The 24,255-nt window shown below is 35.3% G+C and overlaps 2 protein-coding genes across 36 annotated transcripts in view; one reads left to right on the top strand and one right to left on the bottom strand.

The window, feature by feature from the left end:
- The window catches only part of NEB (nebulin), a 215,487-nt gene extending 199,945 nt beyond the window's left edge, over window positions 1-15,542 (top strand). For 4 of the 30 annotated variants that reach the window (XM_082464810.1, XM_082464809.1, XM_082464789.1 and 1 more), the window contains 15 exons: window positions 747-839; window positions 1,339-1,431; window positions 2,425-2,517; window positions 4,252-4,344; window positions 5,314-5,406; window positions 5,948-6,040; window positions 7,621-7,713; window positions 8,007-8,099; window positions 8,430-8,522; window positions 9,381-9,488; window positions 9,594-9,777; window positions 10,083-10,175; window positions 11,144-11,290; window positions 11,589-11,695; window positions 14,747-15,542. In XM_082464810.1, coding sequence (XP_082320936.1) covers window positions 747-839; window positions 1,339-1,431; window positions 2,425-2,517; window positions 4,252-4,344; window positions 5,314-5,406; window positions 5,948-6,040; window positions 7,621-7,713; window positions 8,007-8,099; window positions 8,430-8,522; window positions 9,381-9,488; window positions 9,594-9,777; window positions 10,083-10,175; window positions 11,144-11,290; window positions 11,589-11,695; window positions 14,747-14,920 — 1,650 coding nt within the window. In that variant the 3' untranslated portion in view covers window positions 14,921-15,542. The remainder of the gene's footprint in view (window positions 1-746; window positions 840-1,338; window positions 1,432-2,424; window positions 2,518-4,251; window positions 4,345-5,313; window positions 5,407-5,947; window positions 6,041-7,620; window positions 7,714-8,006; window positions 8,100-8,429; window positions 8,523-9,380; window positions 9,489-9,593; window positions 9,778-10,082; window positions 10,176-11,143; window positions 11,291-11,588; window positions 11,696-14,746) is intronic. The other 26 variants (XM_082464813.1, XM_082464812.1, XM_082464816.1 and 23 more) reach the window with 25 other exon arrangements.
- The window catches only part of RIF1 (replication timing regulatory factor 1), a gene marked incomplete at its 5' end in the record, with an annotated part of 64,010 nt that continues 49,138 nt past the window's right edge, over window positions 9,384-24,255 (bottom strand). For 5 of the 6 annotated variants that reach the window (XM_082464821.1, XM_082464823.1, XM_082464824.1 and 2 more), the window contains one exon: window positions 19,648-24,113. In XM_082464821.1, coding sequence (XP_082320947.1) covers window positions 23,899-24,113 — 215 coding nt within the window. In that variant the 3' untranslated portion in view covers window positions 19,648-23,898. Of the gene's footprint in view, window positions 9,523-19,647; window positions 24,114-24,255 lie in introns of those variants that run through there. The other variant, XM_082464826.1, reaches the window with a different exon arrangement.

Genomic DNA, 24,255 nt, shown 5'->3' with positions numbered 1-24,255 from the left:
CATTTAAAAAGAATTCATCCCTTCCTTTAGGCTGAAAATTCTTAACATTGGGAGGGAGGGAAGAATGGAAGAAGCTAAGAGGCTCTGGAAGGTCCTTACTTGTTTCATTAACATTTACAGTCCTTTGACACTACCCAGAGCAAATAGGGACTTTTCCCTGTTCAAAAACACTAATTGGCAAGATCCAGCAATCATCAGTAAAAATTTCAGAGAAAAATGCTCTTCCTGGAAAAATAAACTGTTTAAGTCTCCTTGCATTAAGGGTACCTGCAGACTAAAGGCCAGCTAGGAATTTTCAGAAGAAAATACAAGACAAACAGAAAATTCTCAACAACTGTGAAGGAATAGAGGATCACATGATTAGAAAAATCTAAGCCAAGCCACCTATTTATTGAAGTACAAATCTATTGTGGACCTACTATATTCAAGCGACTAATACTAGATGTTATGAAATGGTTAGACTTTTTTCACTGTTAAATTCATGAGCACTATTTAATGCATTTTAGGAATGTACTAAATGTTGACTACAGAAAATGCATAATTTAGTACAGTCTTCAAGGTAGTAAAATTACTACTTTTGAAGAGAGAACATAGATATTTGTGGCATTTCCTTCCTTATTCCCTGAGTGTCATGTTTGAAGGCTAGATTGCTTTTATGAGTTTCCAACAAATAGCCCGCATATAGCTGTAATCCAAAGGATTCGTGGTCATTTTACTTTTTTAGATGTTCTAATTATCTTCTACAGGTTTTGTACAAAGAAAACTTGGGAACAGGCATTCCAACCCCTGTCACTCCAGAGATTGAGAGAGTCAAACGCAATCAAGAGAACTTTAGCTCGGTATTTACAAATATATCAAATAAGATACTTGATTTCCCATTAAAAAATTACCGGAATAACCCATCATCCTTTTTTAAAAAGCAACATCTTAACACCAATTTTGTGTGTGTCCGTGTGTGTATGTGCGTTCCACCTGACCAAGACCATCTGGACTTACACAAAATGACTCAATCTTCTGATGGTATTTTAACACTTTTGGCGACTGACAAGTGTGAGCACTTAGGTCTGAAATACTGTGAATAGAATTAACATAAGATTCCTCATCATTCTACTCATATGCTATAACTCAACGCTTTCTGTGGTACCTTTTCATGCCCAGAATTAGCATTGTAGAGTTTATCCTTAAAATGTGAAGTAAAAAATAAAAGCATTATCCTTACTAAATATTACTCACTAAAAAATTCCCTCCTCACACCCACCCCCTGCCCCCCATCTTCTCTCTTCCCTAATCTTTGTGCTTGTTTTGAATGTCTTTTGGGTACTTTCTTGTATCTCACAGGTTTTGTACAAAGAAAATCTGGGGAAAGGAACCCCAACCCCTGTCACTCCAGAGATGGAGAGAGTCAAACGCAATCAAGAGAACTTTAGCTCGGTATTTCTTAGGGGCCAAAAAATTAAATCCCTTAATTTTTATTTAAAATAATATTTTTTAACACATTACCAATATATAATTTTCTTCCTGTAAAAATACTAAATTCATATAATGAAAATAATGATACCAAATATTACCTCAGTTTTCAACCCAAATCTGATTTAGTATTTATTTTAGTTCTGCTGTGAAATTTTAACTATGTTTTTCCTAAAACGTAGCTATTGATCATGTTCCTTAAAAACCTGTAATACTTAGTGTTTCCTTCCTCAAATTCCCCTTGAATAACAGTAGGTGTTTCTAACTGGTGTGGCACAAGTCAAAAGTAAAATCTAACATGCCTCCGAAAGGATAATGATAGCTAGAATTTTATTTGTATTTATTGTGGCGCTGTTTGATGTATTTTGTGTTTGCAACTCTTCTTAAAAGAATGTGATTCTTGAACATTTTCATTCCAAAGACAACATAGCAATTCACAGTAACTCAGAAATACAGATTTACTTGGCTCAGCTATTTTTGGTATATCACAAGAGAGATAAATGAGCTTTCCTTGGAATAGTTTCAGGATCATTGAAAGCTAATATTTATTTAGCTTTTAATACTTATTTATTTTATTCCCCCAACCCCCCCCCCCTTTTTTTGGTTCCCTAATTTAGAGTTACCAACAACTCATGAGGCATGTAAATTTCAGTTAACTTGAGTAGTCTCTGATAAGGCCTAGTCCTTGTCTTTGAGAGAAGACCTATAGAAGTGACTGACTCCTCCTGCAGCCTGGCAGCTCTGTCGCTATTAATGCCTCTTAGACAGACCTCATACTGGGTGTGATGAAACGGCCAAAGGTGATCTGTACTTGTTCTAGTTCTTAAAGTTATTTAGGCCAATTTTATGTCATTATGAAAACAAACAAGCAAAAATACTTTTAGAACCTATTTTAAAAGCTAAGTCTTCCTAAACAATGGGTCCAGGCTGATTTGATTGTTGATTTTGTGCACACAGATTCTGTACAAAGAGAACTTGAGCAAGGGGACTCCTCTCCCTGTCACTCCCGAGATGGAGCGGGTCAAGCACAACCAGGAGAACTTTAGCTCGGTATTTGGGAGAAAGCTCTTTTAACTCGTATTAAAAAAAATGATAATACCTTTCTATAAAACAGAACTTCTGTTAGTCCCTTTAAAATAATCAGTTTAACACATTTTTCTTAAAAAAAAAATCTCATCAACTAAATTTCTCTGTTTTCCAGATCTTTTACTCACCATTTGATTCTAACATTTTATACTTCCTATAATAGTCCCTTAAAACTTTTCATTGATTCCTTTCCTTCCCTTTTCATGTTTTATGGGACTTTTGAAGTTAATTGATGTCCAAAATCCCCAAACACTATAGCTTTATTTACTTGGGACTATTTTTATTTGATGTTGCTGCGTTAGCATTGAAAGAAAAGACACAGGACTTGAGGCCATGTGTAGAAATAGTGGCCCTTGCTGGGGACAAGGTTTAGCTTAACATAGATCCTATCTGGATAAACAGAGCACAAAGAAAGAAAATCACTCAGTATTGGAACCCAAAGCAATCTTATCTTGATACTTGTTCTAAACAAGCCATTCCATGAATAGAAATTCAGATCTTCTGATCTTTTAAAAAATATACAAAAATATATATATATACAAATTAGATCGTGAGTCTATATTTAATGTTATTTTCTCTTTTATTAATATTTTTGTTGCTAAAAAACTCTATACTACTCAATAGTCTGTGAAACTTTTATATAAGGAACTTAGATTTACTTATGCCTGAGATGGAGAATCAAATGTCATTAGGAAAATTTAGCTGCATTTTTTTTTGGGGGCTGGGGGGTAGGTAGGGCAAGTTTTGCTCCAAAATGTTTTTTGATTGTCCATTTAAATATTTTCTGAAAGTTTGATTCTTTCACACAATTAAGTAACTTTCTTTGGTCCCACTGTCTTTTTGTTTTGTTTTGTTTTTCTTTGTTTTTAATTACCATTCACTAACAACCTTTTGATTTTATTAAATTTTCGGTATAAATTAATATTATTTTTGGAATGTTATATTCACTGTTTTCCCTATAGGTTTATATTATTATTATTATTCCTTCTTTTGGAAAGGTTTACATTAATTTTCAAAACTATTTAAAAATCATTTTCTTCTATATTAGAGTAAGTATATTATTGTTCATATCTATTTGAGATGTTAATGATCCTGATGATCCTGGACAATTTCTTTCTTTTAAGTAACCATTTGTGTTAATTTTTACATAGGTTGCATTTAGGCAATTTTTATCCACTGGTGCATAGAGCCTTTAAGATTCTATGGAAGATAAACAGTGCTATGTATTTAGACTTGACCACCTCTATAACTTGAATTTACCCAACAAAGACCAATTTCCTATATTGCATAGATTTGACCTAGGGTTTAAAATATCTGTTATTCTGTAAAACAGAGGTTCTGTGTAGGGAAAATAAATATTTGCCCATCTAATTAAAAAATAACCTTTCTATTGTACACTAAGCATTTTAGTAATTTTATGAAATTAATTTGATTTCTTTTTCTTAATTCCTAACACAGAAAACCAACATTTAATATATGAGTTAGCTTAAAAGTTGAACATCAAATACACTGGCACTTTAGCCAAGGAAATATGGAGCATGTTTTCATCCAGATCTGTGCTTGAAAAAACAGATTGACTTGGTGAATTTGTCTTTCCTGTTTGACGTCTGTGTTTCATAGTACGTTCCTTACACGATAGATGAAAGGGCTGTTTTTGACTGCTCTTGTTTTTTCTGGATGCTTTCTTGTATCGTACAGGTGTTGTATAAAGAAAACATCGGGAAAGGGATTCCAGTTCCCATCACTCCAGAGATGGAGAGGGTCAAACACAATCAAGAAAACTTTAGTTCGGTATTTAAAAAGCAAACAAACAAAGACCCTTTAACTAATTTTAAACCATTTTTTTAAAAGATTAATGGCTATATTTTAAAACCTAATCAACTTATCCCAGTAAAAACTTTGACATGTCTTGTGTCTTGTTTGCAACTTAATGCTGCCATTTCCCATGAATCAGTTTCCCCATTTTGGTTAAACATTAACATCACTTAAAAAATGTTCAATATGATATTCCAACCTTTAAAAACATAGCATTCCCAGTCTCTAGGCACCCACTTATCCTGCTTTGGCAACTTTCATTTGAACGTAAAGCTTACAAAAATTTATTCTGCAAATAAATTTAAACTGTTGGCTTCATTTCCTATTCTAACTTTTCTTGGTCTCTACTGGTATTTGTATAGATATTTTCAGGGTTTTTTTTTTTTTTTTAGCATTTTGTCACTGTTCTCCATTTAAATATAATTAATTCTTCCCAATATGTTCACCTAAACTAAAAATTAAATACCTTGACTTCTTTTGAAAATCAGCAAAAGAAGACGTGTGTATGCATCTTCATATATGCAATGTTTATAAAACCTAAATATCCTGATGTGGTTTATTAATAACATTTCCAAATCAAAATCTCTTCCTTGGTTCTCCTGCTGTCTCTGCCCTTTCTTTTTTTCCCCCAACCTCACAACAAGCTGGGGGGCGCAACTCATCGTTCCCTTCCATGGTGCTCTCCTTTGCTCAGTGATGCAGAGAGACTAGTTCAACAAAACAGTAAAATTCTCCTTTCAAATTTCTTAGTCTCCCTGCTCCTTCCTGCATTCCCTTGCTTTTAAGGATGTCTTTAGGCTCCTACAAGTTGGATCTAGAAGCTTCTGGTATTTCCCTTCCTCTAACTTGTTCTCTTCCTCTTTGTCCTTCTACTCCCAACTGCTCTGCAAGAAGGGGAGAGTGGTTGATTGCTCTTTTTGTTCTGGATGCTTTCCTTTCACACAGGTGCTATACAAAGAAAACCTGGGCACAGGGATCCCAATCTCCATCACTCCAGAGATGCAGAGAGTCAAACTCAATCAAAAGAACCTTAGCTCGGTATTTTGGAAAGAAAGGGAAAATAGATGCCATTTAACCTCATAATTAAATTGATTCTTAACATGTATTCTTCTTTTAAATCCACTTCCCTTCCTTTGCTTCTAACATACCTCAGCAAAAGGAGATACTTTCACATTTCTGTGGTACTACTATGGATTCTTTTTTTTTTTTCAAGTTAATTCTGATTTCTGTTCCATCTGGCATTTAAAAAAATATTTTTTGAAACCTTTTTTCTTTTAGTTTGCTTGGATAACAACACAACCAAGTTCTAACCATCTCAACTCCCCACGTGACTGTTTGGGAGGATAACTCCAGTCTTTCCCCAGCAACTAAGGGCCCTGCTACCCCAGATACAGTCAGTTTCCTAATCCCAAGAGTGGCTCTCATTAAATTTTTTTGTGGCATCTTGTCAGCATATAACTCCTGGCTCCTCGGACTACTGTGTCATTTGATAACAAGGAAGTTGAACTGACCCTTAAAATCTCACAACAAATGTAATGTTACTTATGGTTGTTTTTCTGGATGCTTTCTCATCACACAGGTGTTATACAAAGAAAACATGGGCAAGGGAACCTCTTTACCTGTCACTCCAGAGATGGAGAGAGTCAAACACAATCAAGAAAATATTAGCTCGGTACTTTGGCAAGAAAAAAAAAAAAGAAACTACTTCTTTAATGATTTAAAATAATACATATTAATCCTACTTTTCAAAGACAACTGAAATTTTGTGAATTTCTTAATCACATTTATCCTTCTTCCCTTTAGAGCTACTCCTAGACTTAACGGCATAATAAGGTTGCTTTAATCCATATTTTAAAGTTCTAATATCAGAAACTAACAGATTTTCCAACAAATCATCCTTTTGCTCCTCTCTCCCCAAACTTACTCTCTATCCATTACCCCTAAGGTCTGTTTTACGTACTTGTGAAATTTGGGGAGTGGCGTAGTAGGTGTGACAGGGCTCTTTCTAGGCATTGGAGTTGTGATTTTGTTGTGTTTTTGCACCTGACTTTAGGTTCTAATTTACCCTGCCAGATTTGGACAAAGAGACCTTGGGGAAAAATAACCCCTAATCCTCTCCTTCAGGGATAACGACATAAATTAAGATCCAGTAGTGGTTTTGGCAAATGAATGTCAATTTACTTAAAAATGAAAGTGTCACTCGAACTGTTTTTTGTTTTACCAATTTTAGTTCACTTTGTTCCTCTGTATTTATCATGGTCTTCAGCTGCTAATTTTAGTAAGCCGTTTTCTGTAAGCCTGCGCTCTGTGATATTTTACGTTTATAGATTGCCGGGGGATTGGGGTTTGTGTGGGGACATTAGCGTACGTAGTGAAGCGCCAGCGGCCCTCCGCATCTACACTGTCTGCAGGTTCCTCGGATACTGGAACGCAGGGCTCCTGAGACTAGTGTGCATCAGAATCACCGGGAACCCCACGCTCTCTCATTCTGTAGATCTGGCGTGGGCCAGAAAGTTTGCATTTCCAGCAAGGTCTCAGGTGATGCTGACCTTGCTATCCAGGGACCTCAACTTTGAGAACCACTTCTTTGACAGAATTCTTCCTCTTGAATGCCATATCCCGAAACTCCTGTGACCCCAAGAATGACACTGACGTGACAGTGAGGCTGGGAATTTATCACGATGTTTCCTATTGACTTACCATGATTGATAGTGATCTAATTGCTGAAAACATTTTTCCTTACTACGTATGATGATGTACTGAACTAAAGCAAGAGGCAGAGCACAGATGATAGCAAGGATACATTTTCCTGATGTGTCTATGTGAGTTCAAGTGTGGCAAAAGGGCCCAGTCTCCCTATGCTATTTAGGGAGCAGCCTCCACCTTCTCAGTGTTATTCAAGCACGTGCCCCTAAGTCCTGTGAGGTGACCTGTCAGGAGCTTGACATACGTAGATTAGTGGGAGAGTGAAGGCAGTTTCCCATCCCTGCCCCAAATCCCGGAACTAGGCACAAAAACTGCAGTTCTGTCTTGCAGGCTGTAAGGATTTCAGGGCAGGGTCCTACCTAGAAATGTGTGTCTTGCTGTAACTACCTCAACTTGTTTTGGAAATGTATTTCTTTCCATCTAACCTTATTGCCCAAATGGTTTAGCACCCTGAGCCTCCTAACAAATGATCTGTTCTGTTTAATCTTTTGGTAACTGTAATTCTTTTCTTCTTTTTGGCTTTTTGGATCCATTGGACTCATGTAGGTTTTGTACAAAGAAAATGTGGGGAAAGGCACCCCAATCCTTGTCACTCCAGAGATGCAGAGAGTCAAACGCAATCAAGAGAACATTAGCTCGGTATTGTCTTGAGAAATGAAAGTGCTTTTAATTTTGCAAAGTAACCCCTGCCGTTTGACCTGCTCCTAACTCCATCCCAGGTTAAAACAAACAAAATGCCAGCTTTTTAGAATCTCCCCTAAATGATATACATTTACTGTTGCCATTAACTGTTTTTTAAGCTTTCTTCTAGAGAGTTGTACTCACTAATAGTAATAGATTAAACCTGGAGTTTTCTCCCCCAAATTGCATTATATTGAATAGCCTGAATACTGCCTCCTAGTGACTTTCAGGTCCACCTTTGTATCTCACAGGTGTTATACAAAGAGAACCTGGGGAAAGCTACCCCCGCACTCTTTACTCCCGAGATGGAAAGAGTCAAACGCAATCAAGAAAACGTTAGCTCGGTATTTGAGAGAGGAAAAAAGAAATGGTGACACTTTTAACAAGCCTGGCAAACATGGTTATACCACTAATTTATCTCACAGTTTCCCCAATACTTTTATCTTTTAAAATTCTTCTTTACCTACTTAAAAGTGACATACCAACCCCACCGGCTCACCTGATTTAATTCTTTCTTCACTTTTTGCTTTATACAGTAACATTTTAATGGCTTTCTCTTCTTGAGGTGTTTTTTATAGAGTGTGACATAATTGAGCCATAACAACAGCTAGATGATGGTTTTCAGAATTGGGTTACTGCTCTCTGATATCTGGATGCTCTCTTGGCTCCTCTAGGTATTGTACAAAGAGAATATGAGAAAAGCAACTCCGACACCGGTCACTCCAGAGATGGAGAGAGCTAAGCGCAACCAAGAAAACATTAGCTCGGTATTTTCTAGGGCTAAAGAAGGAGTAGTGCAACAACTTGGAAAATAACATTTTAACATCATAAAAAAGTGTCTTTCTCATTCAACTGAAAAACACACTAAAACGAAAAGAGAGAGAGAAATGCAACATCTTGGAAAATAACATTTTAACACCATAAAAATGTGCATTTTTTTTATTCAACTGAAAATTCACACTAAAATTAACATAACTGTGCTTTTAAATTCCAAATGATTGTACTAAGACATAACAAGTTAATTGCCAGTGTTTTCCCTTTTACTTTACTCTGAGGTAGTCTTATGTAACCAAGTGTAACAAATTGACCTCCTAACATCCTCAATCTTAAGCAATACTTTGTTAAGATACTTTATGAAACAGCTAATACTCTGAAATGGATGCCCTCTCTGACTTTGATATTTTGGGTTTTTCATTTCTGAGACTTTGATTTCTGTATTAGCATATTGGTTTATGAAATCTGGACATAATCCTTCAAAAAATGATCACTTGTTTTAAAGGATAGTTCTTTCAAATGTCAGTATCACGTTTAGCTCCAAATATCATCCAATGTGCTGGTGCTACAATTCCCAGCAAATTAAAGAGATCACTTTTTCCGCTTCCTTTCAAAATTATACTTTGCCCTGTCTCCTCAAACTCAAAAGAAATCCTTTGTCTCATTCAAGCCCTGCCTGTCCACCCTCATGCTAACTGTTCCTCTGTCAGTCACGGGCTAGCTGGGGCTTTTCAGGTGACTCAAGCTTCCCTCCCCAGCTCCTTTCACCTCCATCTGTTGGAAAGGTTTTGAGGCTTCAGAATTAGGACGGTACCACAACCTGTCCTCATTCATGGTCTCTCCTCTGCCAGGTGCTTTATTCTGATAGCTTCCGGAAACAAATACAAGGCAAAGCTGCCTATGTCTTGGACACGCCAGAGATGAGACGGGTGAGGGAGACCCAACGCCACATCTCAACGGTGAGTCAGGAATTCCTCAGATTGGGTGGGCGGCCTGTTGGAACACGTAAAAAAGGAAATGATCACACCATCCTATTTTCACCAAATGAATTCGTGAAATTTCAGGTGAAATATCATGAAGACTTCGAGAAACACAAGGGTTGCTTCACACCAGTGGTGACAGACCCCATCACTGAACGAGTAAAGAAGAACACACAGGACTTCAGTGACATTAACTACCGAGGTATTCAGAGAAAAGTGGTAGAAATGGAACAAAAACGGAATGACCAGGATCAGGAAACTACTACAGGTAACTGGGGCCTGGGGAGAAAAATCAACGTTAAGTTAAGGAAGGTAGAAGAACACAAGTGACATTATCTAGAGCAAAGCAAAGGCCAGAGGACCTCAATCTGTGTTTTCATTAGATGTGAAAGAAAACCCCTATCATTTCACTGTTTGCAAAGCTGAAATCTACTTTATGCTTTGTTCCCCTCCTAGAACTAAGCTCAATGAGTGTTATTCAATCCACCTGTGGTTGTTTAGGTTCATGCCTTGGTCTCCAAATTATCGCAAGCGTCCAAGAACATCTGTGCTGATCCTGAATCTCACTTTCAGGTTTACGTGTCTGGCGTACAAATCCTGGCTCAGTTTTTGACTATGATCCAGCAGAAGACAACATTCAGTCCCGAAGCTTACACATGATTAATGGTACGTGATGCCACAAAAGGCTTACGATGTAAACATCACCATTTAGTGGGCTAGCGCCAGTGGCTTTTAGGCTCAGAAGTTCGTCTCCTCCAGGGCTTTCAATTTCCTGAGTTACTCATTCAGCATAAGAACACCTCCTTGACTAGTGGGCCAAGCTCATTTTCTAGACAAGTTCAAGTTAGGAAAGGTTGTTTCACTGCCTAAGGGTAAGTCCCCCTCAGTCCCCATTATTATCATTTTTTTTTTCCTAAAGAAAAAAAGGTAGTACATCTTTCTGTTGGAGAAATAATGAAAAAAAAAGAAATACATAAGCAAAGGGAAGAGAATGTAAGCAAAGGGAAGAGAATGGATTGACCTTTAACAACTTTCTCAACTCTCTTATGTCAAGGAAGATTAGCCACTCAACGAAACAGGCCACATGACTTTATGCCTTCTTCTATTCATGTTAAAAGTAAAATAATATGTAGTGCCTATAAATCTCAAAGGATTTATACTCTAGTCCACTGATGAAGAGAGACCAGTAAATCAGTGGTTACACCCTGACATGAACAATTTTAAAGGTCTGCACACAGATTGCGGAAACACAGAGAAACTGTATCTAAATAAATTTGGAAGTTAGGAGGCACTTTCTGTAGAAGTTGAAAGGTGGAATTTGTGTACCTTACTATCTGTTCATTTTAGTGAGCCCGGAAAATGAGCAGGATAGAGGGAAGGAGTAGTAGTCAAGGACAGACTCCGGGATTGGAAGCCTGGCTGTACCGCTTAACGGATAGGGGACCTTGGGTGATTAAACTGTCATCTGGAAAATGTATCCTAAGAGTCTTTGAGGGTTTAATCCACAGAAATCTACTTAAAACCATGCATGCATGACAACAAACAAAAGCCAACTGAGAGTCAATTACCGTTAGGCATTACTGCTATAAAAAGTTTCGCCTCTGCTCCCTCTCCAATGGATCTTACCTCCCCAGCACAAGCTCAGCGCCGGAGCCGGGAGCAGTCTCGATCTGCCAGCGCGCTGAGCGTCAGCGGCGGCGAGGAGAAGTCCGAGCATTCAGAAGGTGCCCACCTCTCCACCTACAGCGACGGGGGCGTCTTCTTCTCTGCAACCTCACCAGGTACAAGTGGATGGCCCTGACCTTGACAGCCATGGCCGGCCAGCTAGCTCCCTGGAGGTTACTGTTAAGAGATGCTTTGAGTAAAAACAAAACAAAAAACATCTGGATCCTTTCTTCTAATGAGAGGACTAGAATTGTGGAGAGGTACATGCAGTTAGCTATTTCATTTTCATTCCTCCTTTCTTGGAAATCATTCTTTTTAAATTAGGGGGAAAAGTGCTGCTCAGTTGCTAATCACAGATTAAATGAGGTCTAGTCACGTTTTCTCCTAATAAACTATTTTCTCCCTTCTTTACAGCTTACAAACATGCTAAAACCACAGAGCTCCCACAGCAACGATCATCTTCAGTTGCTACCCAGCAGACAACGGTATCCTCCATCCCATCTCATCCATCTACTGCTGGAGTAAGTAACAATAACTTACTCAAGTCATTCTCACTTTTTGATATGTGCAATAATGATTATAGTATTCTGATCTTTTTTTTTTTTAATTAACCAAACCTTCTATTTTACATAATGCTCTTTTACTACACATCTCATGCTAACAGTCATAAATTATCAGAAAACCTTCATTAGCAACTCACATTAATTAAAAAGCATTATTCGGTGATTGAAAACAAACACACCAAAAAAAAAAAAAAAAAAAAAGCCTAAAGCAAAGTCATCATTTTGGTCTCATTAGACCCACCCACTATCTTAAAGCAAAACATCTGTGGCTTGGAATCATTCTTCCAGAATATATTGGGCTGGCCCAAAAGTTCGTTCGGATTTTTCCCTATCATCTTACAGAAAAACCCGAACGAACTTCTTGGCCAATCCAAATATATGTGTATGCACATGTCACATACGTAATCTGGTCATATCTTAGATATCTCCTATTAATATACATTGAAGATAAATGTCAAATCATGTTCACAATTCACCAGACTACTTTAAAACTCTTAGTTTAAAACCCTGGATCTCATTCATAATATTACAAAAACATAATTCTTTAGGATTGAAATGAACAATATTTGTATGTAGAAAACTATCTTTACTAAAGGACATAAAGATTTAAGTAAGTATTGAGACCCATTATAGTTCAGGAAGGGAATCTTGAAGTCATTTCTCCAGAAATAAATCCATAAATTCAAGGCAATTCCAATCGAATCCTAGTAAAATTTAAAAATATTTATACATTAATCCTATAATTTATTTGAAAGAGTAAAGATGCAAGAATAAGCAAATTTTGAAAATGATAATAGGAAAGGACTTAACCATATAAGAGCAAAATATGCTATAAAGCTATTATAATTAAATATGAATTTAGCATGAGAATAGATTTTAAAATAGATGAAGTCCAAAAATGGACCCTAAAAGAATTACAAATCAGCAGAGGAAAAAAAAAAGAAAAAAGGAAAACTAAAATACTACGGAAAAATAGAGACTACTTTTACAATTGGAAATGGTGAAAGCCTTCCTCAGCAGGTTCCAAAACCTAGAAAAGTAAAGGAAAAGACTGACAGATTTGACCATAAAAGGTTAAATGTTTTTATAGCAAAAAGAAATGTCAAACTGGGAAAAAATATTATACTTAACAAAAAGATTAATATCTAAAAAAGCATTAAGTATCCAAAGTTCATTGACATATTATCTCCCTTCCCTTCAAAATAAAACCTGGAAGCATATGAATAGACAATTTACAGCAAAAGAAATAAAAATGGCCAACAAAAAAAACATGTTCACTATTTGACTACTAACCAGAAATATGCAACAATAAAGTATCAGAACATTATAGTAGTGAACTTTTTAAAAAAACTTACTTAAAAGGCACATGCCTTTGACCAAATACTTTCACTTTTAAAAGCGTTCTTTTGAAATATCTGCCCAAAGACAAACACTATAGGGTTAGTGGATGAAAACATGGTGACAATTAAACGTCCAGAAATATAGAAATGGCTAAATAATTTGCGATAGTACTAAAATATGGAATTCTCTACAGCAGTAAAAAAGAATGTGATCAATCTATATTTACTTGGAAAGACTTCCAAGCTATATTAAATGGAAGGAACAAGTCAGAGTACTATTTATAGTAGTATTCCACTTATGTGGGGCAGGGGGGAACCTATCCTTGAATGTTGAATATATGTTGTGTATATTTCAGAATGCTAGGAAAAAATATGTAGGTCTCATACCAAATTACTAACCAGTGACTGCTCCTATGAAGAAAATTTGGGCGCTTTCAAATTTTCTCTAAATTGTTACAATTTTTAAAAACCTTATTTCATTGTTGTGAGAAAACGAGATCAACCTACCCTTATATTTTTAAGTGTATAACACATTATTGTTTACTATAGATTCAAGGTTGTGTACAGATCCCTAGAGATCTCTAGAACAGATCCCTAGGTTTATTTATCTTGCTTAACTGAAACTTTATGCCTGTTGATTAGTAATGCCCCATTTTCCTTTCCCACCATGCTACAATTTTTTTTTTTTTAAAAAACATTGTGGAGGTTAGCTTTCCAGAAACTTTTACTACTGGTATGCTCCCAAATTCCCAAGGTGAGAAAAACATGCAATATTGCTATGATTTTTCAAATTTTTTCTCCAAAACACTAGATTAGTACATCCACTAATGTACTTTTTGTATATATTTGCCTATTTGGGATATTTCATATAAATGAAATCACACAATATGTGGTCTTCTGTGACTGGCTTCTTGTTTTGAGGTTGTCCATGTTTTATCATTTATCAGTACTTCAGCCCTTTTTATTAGCAAATATTTCATTGTATGGGAATACCTTTTCTTTATTCATTCATCAGTTGGTGTGCATTTGGGCTAGTTCCACTTTTTGGCTGTTACAAATAATGCCGTTATGAATACGGGTGTACAGGTTACTATGTGGACTTATGTTCATTCCTCTTGTGTATATACCTAGGGGTAGAATTGCTAGGTCACATGGTAACTCTTTTAAAATGGGAAGAACTTCCAAAACTGTTTTCCAAAGTGCCTGCACCATTTTCCTTTCCCACCAACGGTTTATAAAGATTCAAATTTTTCCATATCCTCCCCAATACTTGTTACTATCTTTTCGATTATCAATCACCATTCCAGTGTGTCTGAAGGGGTATTTCATTGTAGTTTTGCATTTTCCTGATGACTAACGATGTCGAGCATCTTTTCACGTGCTTATTGGCTCTTGGTTTATCATCTCCTTTGGAGAATTCAGATCCTTTGCCCCTGTCCCTTTTCAGTATTGAATTATAGGAGTTTTTTTATATAGTCTGGATAGTGATCCCTTATTAGATATATGATTAGCAAATATTTTCTCCTAGTTTGTGAGTTGTCTTTTAGTTTCGGTGGTAGGTAGTTGCACATTCTGTTTTGTGCAAGTTAAGTTGGTGGAAACTAATTAGGTGTTCGGGTTAATTGTTGCAAATCTAATATATATTTCCCTTTTTCGTCTTTACCGATAGAAAATCTTCCGTGCCATGTATGACTATATGGCTGCAGATGCAGATGAGGTGTCCTTCAAAGATGGAGATGCCATTGTAAACGTTCAAGCTGTTGATGAAGGTTGGATGTATGGCACCGTGCAGAGGACTGGCAGGACTGGCATGCTCCCAGCCAACTATGTTGAAGCTATTTAGGAACTTCAAAGCACTGCACCTGTCTACAGCACCTACAAATCTTGCCGTCAGTATTTCAGTTTAGACTCGCCACTATTCCCCGAGTTCTGAAGCTGCCTAGTGGTTTTTGTGTCAATATGATTCATGGTTGTACCATCCCTTAACTTGTTTCTATATGTACCCCAATAATTCACCAGTAAAACAAAGGTTAGTACAACTAATCTGTCCAATTATTAAACTAGACTTCTATCTTCTGGACTTGCACATAAAACGAGACAACATTAAACCCATAGGTCTTAATTGCCATTATTAAATTTTCCTTTGGGTTTTAAAATGTTTAATTTCAGAATAGACATTTTTAAAGTTTCTGCATTGTTGTTATTTTATTGCTGCATCAACCCAGAATCTTCCTCCATTATGAAAATGTTTAACAGTATTTCTTTTCTAAATCAAGAGTTCTAAACATGTTAAAAACACATTTAAAAAAAAATGGCAGATCTTCACCTTTTCCTTGCTGACTGACTGCTGACAATCTTATTTTCTAATCCAGTTCTGAAGTTAGTTAGTTAGTTATAAAGCTGATTGATTGATAGACAATATAAACTGGTGTTAAGCTAGTAACTAATAAAATCTGCAACAAACACCACTGATGGATGAGCATTATTTATTTTTAAAGATCTACAAATAAAAACTTCAACAAAAGCAAACCCCTTACACTAGACTTCACTAAAAAAAATTAAACTAAAAAGTACTGTTAAATGCACCAGACACAACATTGTAGATCAACTATACTTCAATTAAAAAAAAAAAAAGCACAAGTGTAGACTTTCTCAAAACTCTATCCATACTTGTGTTCAGCAAGCTTTCCTTATGGCTTGGCTTATAACGTTTTAGAAATAGCTGTGGGATCCAATCCTAACCTCAGGGGATCTTCCCTGTCTGTATCCAGTGGGCTGGCAGTTTGTGGCAAAGGGTGGGGTGCCAACCAATAATGGCTTGTGCTTAAGTTTATAGAGTATCCTTTCTAAAAAGCAAAAGATCTGTCCCCATTACTTTAGAGCCATAGTAATACTGCTGTCCTAAAGCTTCTTAATGTGTGTCTGAGACTCAAGAGCAAAGAGTACATATGAAAATGAAGGCAGAGACTGGGGTGATGCTTCTACATGCCAGGAAAGCCAAAAATTGCCAGCAAACCACAGAAGCTAGGGGAGAGGGATGGAACAGCCTTCCTCACAGCCCTTAGAAGGGACCAACACTTGCTGACAACGTTATCTCAGACTTCTAGCCCCCAGAACCAAAACAATAAATTTCTGTTATTTAAGCCACTCAGCTTGTGGCTGTTAACAGCAGCCATAGTAAACTAATACAGTATTTTTCAACATCACTAAGTATTTCGGGTTATTTTCCCCCTTACTTTAAAAGTATGGATTTACAGTCTCCTCAGGCAAAGAAATAAAAGCAAAAATAAACAAATGGGACCTAATCAAACTTTAAGCTTCTGCACAGCAAACCATGAACAAAACGAAACGACAACCTCAGAATGGGAGAGAATATTTGCAAATGACGCAACCAACAAGGGGTTACTTTCCAAAATATACCAACAGCTCACACAACTCAATACCAAAAAACCAAACCACCCAATCAAAAAACGGGCAGAAGATCTAAACAGAAATTTCTCCAAAGAAGACATACAGATGGCCAACAGGCGAATGAAAAGATGCTCAAAATTGCTAATTATTAGAGAAATGCAAATCAAAACTACAATGAGGTACCACCTCACTCTGGTCAGAATGGCCATCATCAAAAAGTCTGCAAATAATAAATGCTGGCGATGGTGTGGAGAAATGTTGGTGGGAATGTAAATTGGTGCAGCCACTATGGAGAACAGTATGGAGGTTCCTTAAAAAACTAAAATAGAACTACCGTATGATCCAGCAATCCCACTCCTGGGCATATATCTGGAAAAGACGAAAACTCTAATTAGAAAAGATACATGCACCCCAACATTCACAGCAGCACTATTTACAATACCCAAGACAGAAACAACCCAAATGCCCATCAACAGATGATTAGTTTAAGATGTGATATATATATATAAGATCTCACACACGCAGTGGAATATTAGCCATAAAAAAAGAACGAAATATTGCCCTTTGCAACAACATGGATGGACGCAGAAAATATCATACGAAGACAGAGAAAGACAAGTATTATATGATATCACATATGCACAATCTATAAAATAATACAAATGAATCTTTATACAAAGCAGAAAGAGACTCACAGGCATAGAAAACAAACTTACGGTTACCAAAGGGGACAGGGAGGGAGGAAGAGGGATAAATTAGAAGTATGGGATTAAGAGATAAACTCTACTATACATAAAACAGATATGGAACAAGGATTTACTGTATAACACAGGGAACAATATTCAATATCTTGTAATAACCTATAATGGAAATAACCTGAAAAACATACATATAACTGAACCACTTTGCTGTATACCTGAAACTAGCACAATATTGTAAATCAACTATACTTCAGGTTTTTTTTTAAAAAGTATAGATTTAGAAGTGTGTGGAACCCATAAGACTATGAATAAAATAGAGATCCTCTACGGTTAAAAATAGGCCATAAAAGAGTGGAAGAATATGAATGGTTCATGTGCTCGTGGAGGAATACAAGGCTCACTTTTAGGTTGGTATCTGGATTATGTTCTTCTCATTCATTTCAGGAGGGCTCACTGAAACACAAAAATTAAAAAAACAAAAACCAAAGAACAACAAGTACCAGAATTTTTTTTTTTAGTTTTATTTCAGATTAAAGTGCATTTCTTTAAAAATGTTTCAATGTCCAGTTTCAATTGGCAAGTGATAACAGTCAACTCTCAACAGATTATGAAAGTTTTACTGTGGATCAGACACAGATTCTCCCTCCCTCCACTCAGTCATAATGAATCTGAAAATACAGTTTTAGTATAGGTCTACCTGCTTCAAACGTTGTATAAAGCATTACATAAACAAAACTGACTGCACCCTTATTTCCCATCTACTAGTACAGTCAATTGAGGAATGAACAGGTACTTCTGTGAAGTTTCAACTTAAATCATTTGACTTATCAAATATAAATGCTTTCTGAATGTAAAACTAAGCTCTCTTAGAGTTTATCAAGTGATGAAAACAAAAATATTACAGGGCTAATAAATGACTGATTTGGCTTCTCTCAGTCCTTTTCTAAGTGCACATTAGTCAAGTCTATCCACAGGAGGTAGTGTTTATATTGAAAGTGATCGATTACTCAACAACACAGAAAGCAAACTCCCCAAAGCCCCAATTGTTTTACAGGTGTGATTTAACCAATTAGTGCCAGATGCCTTTCCTTCACACATCAGGTCCCTTAATATCCATGGCAAACACAGAACAATGTTTTAAGAGTTTGGGAGAAAAAGGCGTACCTAAAAAGTACTAGTATCTCCTAGTATATGTGTATTTGAGCTATGGTAAGATATAAATGGAACCAGGGGAACCCATTTTATAAAATAAAATCTAAATAATGGCAACAGAAATTAAATCAATATTCCTATCCTGCCAGCCAGAAGTAACCAAACTACCATGTATGAACAAATCTATCCCTTATGTCAAGGACTGGCACACTTTATGTAAAGTGTCAGATAGTAGTATGTTTGATATTACAAGCCACCACAGTCCTTCAGACTACTCAATTCTACCACTGTAGCTGGAAAGCAGCCAAATATGTAAATAAGCATGACTGTGTCCCAGTAAAACCTTATTTACAAACAATACAATTTTAATTTTATATATTTTCATGTGCCACAAAATACTATTCTTTTGATTTTTTCAACCATTTAGAAAACGTAAAAACCACTCTTAGCTCATTAGATGTAAAAAAGAGGTGGCAGGTTGTAGTTTGTCAACCTCTGCTCTTTAAACTTACTAGGCAAAACTGCCATCTTTCGTTTCCTATACTCAAAATCCATTCTTAATTCCATTTTTCTATTAGAAAATTTCCATTCCATAAAAATAAAAAATTCCTCAGACCCCTGTTAACTATTCAACTAAGTATCAAAATAGCTATTAATACATTCCATTTTTGGTTCCATGACATTTTATTTTGAAAGTGAACTTCCTAGTTATATGCAGCTTATCCATCTAAGAAATAACACTGTCTTTTGTTGGAAATTATTTACTGATGGGGGGGTCAGAGTATTAAATAATAATGTATTTCTAAATAATTATTCAAGGGCTTTATGAACATTAATTATGGTACTGTATTATGTATAGGATAACTCAGGGACCACTGGCTGCCAGTTATTTTCAAAATACACAGAACTGTTTGTCTCTATACTTAATGACCTAATTTGTTTTATTACTATTTCAGCTCAATTTGTCTTTCCCTTTCTCTTCATTTTACCACTTATCAGTGCATCAATCTCTATCAACATATAAGTTTGCCGTCTGATAAGCTTAGTTTCATCCAGTTATAAAATGGTACACTGTAAAGATATTGTTCCCTCTACTACAAGTAGAAGACCAAAAGCTATGTAGGTTTTTTTCTTCCATGTGACATCAATTTAAAATACTGTCTTTAATTTTATACTCACATGTAAGGAGAGAGGTTATCTTTTATTCTAATGGTGTATTTCAGGGGAGTAAGCATTTACAGTTCGGCACTTGGTTTTAACTGTTCTTTGGTGAAAGGATTGGCATATGAAGAAAAAAACCGGTAAAGACCACATTGTAAAATTTAATATTCTATTCCAAGAACTAAGTAGACACTCATAATTACATCAGACTACTACTCTATTAAGTATCTATAGATCTTCAAATCCAAATGACTCAGATTTTAATGGATACTTTCAAGAAGCAATATACAAAACCTCGCACATAATATAGACATATCATTAATTGGGCCATGAGAAACCACAAAGATCAGATTTGTTTCACAGATTGAGCTATCAGTAAATTTTGATAATCTATTTTTAAAACCCATTACTTAACTTCTGGCGACATTTCCTTAAGTGCTTTGGATGAGGGCAGCTCTTACAATAAAAGTATTTAAATATGAAGGAAATATAACATCTTAACAGAATGCCAAGAAAAACTCATTTTGGAAAATCAGATTATTCAACTCTTTCAACTCCATTTTACAACAAAACAGGAAGTTTTAACCATGTAATGTCGCAGCAGTCACCAGAGGTCTTCAGTAAAATGATTATAAGGCACATTTGTCAGAATTGACTTATTATAGCACTGCTAACTTTACTGCCAAATTAAACTTAGTTAGGGGTAGTCTGTTTTCAAGGTTTATTAATGAAATAATGAAGTCCCATAACTTAGTCTCTAAACGAAATCTTGCCTTCTAAATGCACCTCTAATATTGTGAAAATTTACCTTTATATTAACAAAAAATTCAGAACATAATCCACATATACTCGTAAGACTCCACATTGTCCAAACTACTTAATAAGGTTCTTTATAACATAAAATATTTATCTTCCATACTTAAAAGGCTCCAAATGAGGGAAAATTCTACCTTTTACAATTTTATTTAAATTTTTGAACTGTAACTTGAAGCCTTCAAGACCAATCTGAATCCTCAATTCAGACATTTGAAAAAGTTCCTTTAAAAACGACTAGCTTTTATCTTTTGTGGCAATAATTCTAAGGACTTAAATCTGCTTGGGATACCAAAACCTAATTTAATTTAGATCTTGAAGCCTCTTATGCCGACAACCACAAATGCAGTCCACATCAGCATTTGTATGGATCACATGGGAACTGTCAGAAATGAACTATTAGGCCCCCATCACAGACCTACTGAATCAGAATCTGCATTTTTACAAATACATGCAAGTTTGAGAAGTACTATGTTAAGAGTCAGAACTTCACTCTAATGTTTGTATACAACATACAAGACCTTTCTAATGGCTTAGGGATAAAATGGACATGTGCTGAACTAATGAGCAAGCAGATAACTCCCCTGACTCAAGTCTTATTAGCCTAATAATTATTAACAACTGCTATTTTATGGCCTCCAAGCCTAGCTCACAAATTATCTCCCTGCAAATCAATTATGAAGAATATGAGATGGAATCTAGGCTTTTCTTAGTGGATTATAAAGTCAAAGTTGGAAGGAATGGCATTAAGAGAAAAATGTGACACCGTAACTCGTATTTTTGGTAAATTTCAACTAAGCCTGCCTTTGAAACAGCACTTATTTTTACTCATTCCTTTAAAAACAAAACTCTACTTGTATGTTTTCCACATACTCCTCCCATTTTTCCAAACTTTTGTTTCTTGTCCTGCCACCTTTATTTAAGGCAAGATATAACCCAACTTTCTTGACATTTTTTTGATTCTTAAATATATAACAGAATCCCTGACTACTACACCAAGCTGCACAGAAAGAATGAATCATGGGCAATGTCAGGGTTACCATACTTTTAAAGTTCACATTTCAATCTTATTTTTGACTGTATTATCCTACTGCAATTATTACTTGAGCAAAAGCTCTCCACTATTCAACAATGGCTTTCAAACTTGTTCAAATAGCAGAGCATCTTTAATAATGGGCTCACTGAAATAATGGAAATTTAAATCCACTATGAAATCCATTTTGGAACATGGAAAATTATACTATGGCTCTGCATTCAACTAGATTCTTTATAAATGCATAAAATAAGAAATCACATTTGAGTGTTCTTAGTAATGTTTGCCATGTTTTACTAACCATTAGGAATTATTTGAAAAAAACTGATTTCACTTTAATAGTGAAACAACACACACTGGAGCTGATCAAGGAATATTAATGCTTTCAGCTCTTCTGGAATCACTCAGGAAAAAATTTGCAGAAAATTTTAAGGCAAGAAAATTGAAAATAAGGTGCTTCACATACACACTTGTAACTATATCAACAATGAAGACTTAGCAAACTGGTTTTTGCCCTCAAATATTTTAAAATATATCCTTATTAAACCACAATGTTTTAAAATTAAAATCTGTGCTTGCATCAAACTCAGTGATTTAAGTAAACGGTAATCATTTTGGTCACATTTTCTGCTATACTGTTCACCTTCCCAAGAACTTCATTCCACCAGCAAGTAAGTTTAGTTCAAATAGTAAGATACGAAGTCATGAAATGAGCTAATTCTGACTCCTCTCAACACACATACACATCCCTTCTTACACATGTTCGCAAAAACATATATGCCTCTTTACTGTCAAATACAATTGGGAAATAAATGACAGACAATTTAAACCACAATTATAAATGTTTTAAAAAATTCCTGATTTTTCATTAGTTATTTCTTCAAGCTACAATCCTCAGTTCAGTGGTCCCAGAATTTCTTTTAAAATCATCCTCAGCATATAAATATCACACTTAGACCCTAAAATATTTGCAACGTACTGATAATGGATTTATTATTAAAGAAAAACCAACTTTTACTGTGACTGGGTGGCAGCCCCCTTCTGAATGTAAAGCTAACCAAGACACAAAGATTAAACTTTCTATAAGTTGCTGAAGAATGTGTGCCTTTTCAAGTAAGGGTTAGTTCTGAATAAGTCTCCAATGAGAAGATCACTCGCTCATTCTATTTCGAAAACAAATGAAATACTCTCACTGTTAAAAAGATGAAACAAATATGGGAAAGTCAGGCACTAATACCAGTTGGTAAAATCTACAAATGGTTTAATTATATACACCTTACTTTTTTACTCGGTAAAACATAAATATTTTGAAAGAACAGTTTCACATTTCTCCCAAGTTTGCTTTAGGTATAGGTAAAAAGAGCAGATAAACTCTAGATTTCTTATGGTCCAAGTTATAATGAAAATACTCAAGCTAAATCCCCATTAAAGAGAAATGTAATGAGGCACGCTTTCTAGTGGCTGATACCCTCTTCTAAACCAAAAGGGATGGGGGCTGCAGGGGAAGGTTATGGGAATGAATGGCAAAGTTGTCATGTAACACTTTCTCATTTCTATTACTTTACTCTTTCTGGTTACTTTAGAAAATAAACTCATGTTTTAACTAACACTATTAACTAAGTACAAAACTATTTGTTGTTTTATTTGTAGAGAAAGAATCCTACAAACATCTGCAGCAAGCCCATGAAGCACTTCTACCATCCATACTGATATCTCAGTATTCAATATATACAAAATTATGTTTCTATTAAACAAAACAAAGGTATTCACAAGCTGCAGAAAAAAATTCATGCAATTAACGAAGACTGAAATTTATAAATTAAAAACTTAATCTATACATAATGTACAAATAGTCGTGCATTTTTAAATGAATATTATATGTCTCATAAGAGTATATTTTCACAGGCAAATGCTGCTGAACAAATATTTGCTAACGCAAATGAATGGAATTTTAGTAAATTCTGCTTTAATATTTAACCCCAAAAGTTGAAACTTTTGATATTTTTCTTGAAATATAAATATTTTCTTGTCCAAATAAAGTTGATGTCTGCGAAAAGCGTTTCAAAAGATTCTCTTGCATCTCATTTGGGGTGTTTTACCAAGAACAAATTTCTTAAACCTCAGGCACAACAAATATAAATTTAAAAAAAGGAAATCAAGTATAAATACCTTATCAGTTCAGCAAAAAGTTCAAATAAAAATTTTCATTTTTACTTACTTAGAACAGGTATATTACATAAAATGTTCCATTAAAATACACATGAGTAAGTGAAATAAAATGTATGCTATTTAGTTTTTGCTTTCACATTTCAGTAAGATATTTAAATTTTTGGAAAAACTACGCATAGCAGCCAAGAAAACATGTTATACAGGAAAAGATGATCTCACTTACAAAATTGACCTTAATAAGATATTGCCCTTCAGCGTTTGAAATGTTACCAACTTTGCAAACATTCAGTCTGAAATTGTGCTATATTTCAGAACTTACTTTATGAATCAACAAATCCAGTGATCTTTTTTTTTTAAAAACTTCAATTTTCTCTTAAAACACTAAATAGAATTTTCATGGGCTGGTGACCTCCAACGTGACTGCAGATTTTTAATTATAGAGTTTGCCATGCTACCAAGTTTCTCATGCATTTCAAATAGCTGGCTTCCTGAATAATTATGGAGATCTTCTGAATCTAGTTGAAGAGCAAGTGCACTAATCTGGCTCACAAGATTTTTAGATAACGGAGTCTCTAAAGCAACAGGATCAATTAAATCTAAAAGAAAGGAAAAAAGCACAATTAAATCTATTCCAGATAAATCTTAAATTATATCTCTCTCCTTTTAAGGTAATAAAAAATTTAAGTGCCCAGGTTTCAAATTAAGAGTGCAGGCTGACAACTGATATTTCTGTATACT

This window comes from Balaenoptera physalus (assembly GCF_965194825.1).
Source record: "Balaenoptera physalus genome assembly, chromosome: 6".
Taxonomy (NCBI): domain Eukaryota; kingdom Metazoa; phylum Chordata; class Mammalia; order Artiodactyla; family Balaenopteridae; genus Balaenoptera; species Balaenoptera physalus.
Note: the sequence above shows the minus strand (reverse complement) of the source record. Positions and strands in the feature narration are given on the sequence as shown.